We start from the raw sequence: 1,257 nt of genomic DNA, 5'->3' as shown, positions 1-1,257 counted from the left end.
GAAGATTTGCAGTTACAACAAAAAGAAGATGGAAGATGTTAAACAAAAGCTCTTCCTCTAATGGTGGTCTGAAAACGAAAGCAGTAAAATCTTGACTAAAATATCAGGTTCCCATCTACACTCTATGGTGAAAACGACTTGTTCAAGTTCAAAGCGAACATCAGAATTAATGAAGAAAATATGTTTATTTGACTTTCAATAGCTGTTGGTGCCACATAGACTGATCTGAGTTCTTCAGAACCAGCTGAACTGCTCGGACCTTCACTCAAAGTCATTTTTCAGGTTAAAGAAAGTTCTGAAACAGAAAATAACATCCAGTGAGCAGCAGCTGTGTGGATGGTAATGTCAGAGGTAAGAGAAGGGACAGACTGAGTAAAGATAATATACATTGGCAACTGTAGTTCAAACTGGCCACAACAACGATATGCAGAACACCATCTGTGAAGGTAGAACACATGAAATATACGCTAGCTTTTGACCTGCTGTGAAAACGTGCAACAGCCACACAAACTTTTTCTGTGGACAATTAGAAACTATAAGGCATCAAAACTCACTTAAATGCACTGAAAAAATGCACAAGAAGCATCAAACCTGATGTTTTTTCATGATTTTTATTGTTTCAACGTAAACGATGAAACTGAACCACATTATCCTCAGACAATATCCTAACACGCACACAAAATAAAGAAAAAAATAAAAGGATGTGAAGACCTCACTCGAATGTAAATAATAATTTTCGTCAGTTTTTGTCTCAAAGATGTAACGCAGGGGTGTCCAAAGTGGGTCCTCGAGGGCCGGCATCCTGCATGTTTTAGTTCTCTCCCTAGTGGTAGTAACAGCCTCCTCAGCAAGTCAATGTTCTCGCCTTCTAATGAGCCATCATTTGAGGCAGGTGTGCTAAACCAGGGAGAGAACTAAAACATGCAGGATGCTGACCCTCGAGGACCCACCTTGGACATCCCTGATGTAACGCATCTGTGTGCCAAAGCGCATGAAATACATCTGCAGGACGATTTCTTTATACAAATTTTCTTCTTCTTTAGACATTTTTTTGTGCGCCACACTTTCCTAAGTTTGTCCATACACCAAGTTTTATTGTGAAAACTGCGTACTCTTTTATATATGAGGCCCCTGGTACCTGGCTTCGAGGCGATTCTGGGCCACCATCCGGCGTCTCAGGAGGGGGAAGCGGTGCAGCACCAACACTGTTTATAGTGGGGATGGTGTGCTGCTGACCTCAACTAGGGACGTTGTGAG

The 1,257-nt window shown here is 41.5% G+C and overlaps 1 protein-coding gene across 1 annotated transcript in view; it reads right to left on the bottom strand.

The window, feature by feature from the left end:
* The window catches only part of LOC106938582 (conserved oligomeric Golgi complex subunit 5-like), a 21,345-nt gene extending 20,298 nt beyond the window's left edge, over positions 1-1,047 (bottom strand). The window contains exon 1 of the mRNA XM_015020673.1: positions 951-1,047. Coding sequence (XP_014876159.1) covers positions 951-1,047 — 97 coding nt within the window. The remainder of the gene's footprint in view (positions 1-950) is intronic.
* Between the last annotated feature and the right edge of the window lie 210 nt (positions 1,048-1,257).

This window comes from Poecilia latipinna, unplaced genomic scaffold (assembly GCF_001443285.1).
Source record: "Poecilia latipinna isolate Pla-1442-1.1 unplaced genomic scaffold, P_latipinna-1.0 Scaffold2633, whole genome shotgun sequence".
Taxonomy (NCBI): Eukaryota; Metazoa; Chordata; class Actinopteri; order Cyprinodontiformes; family Poeciliidae; genus Poecilia; species Poecilia latipinna.
The sequence above is the reverse complement of the archived record's forward strand: the minus strand, read 5'-3'. Positions and strand labels throughout refer to the sequence as shown.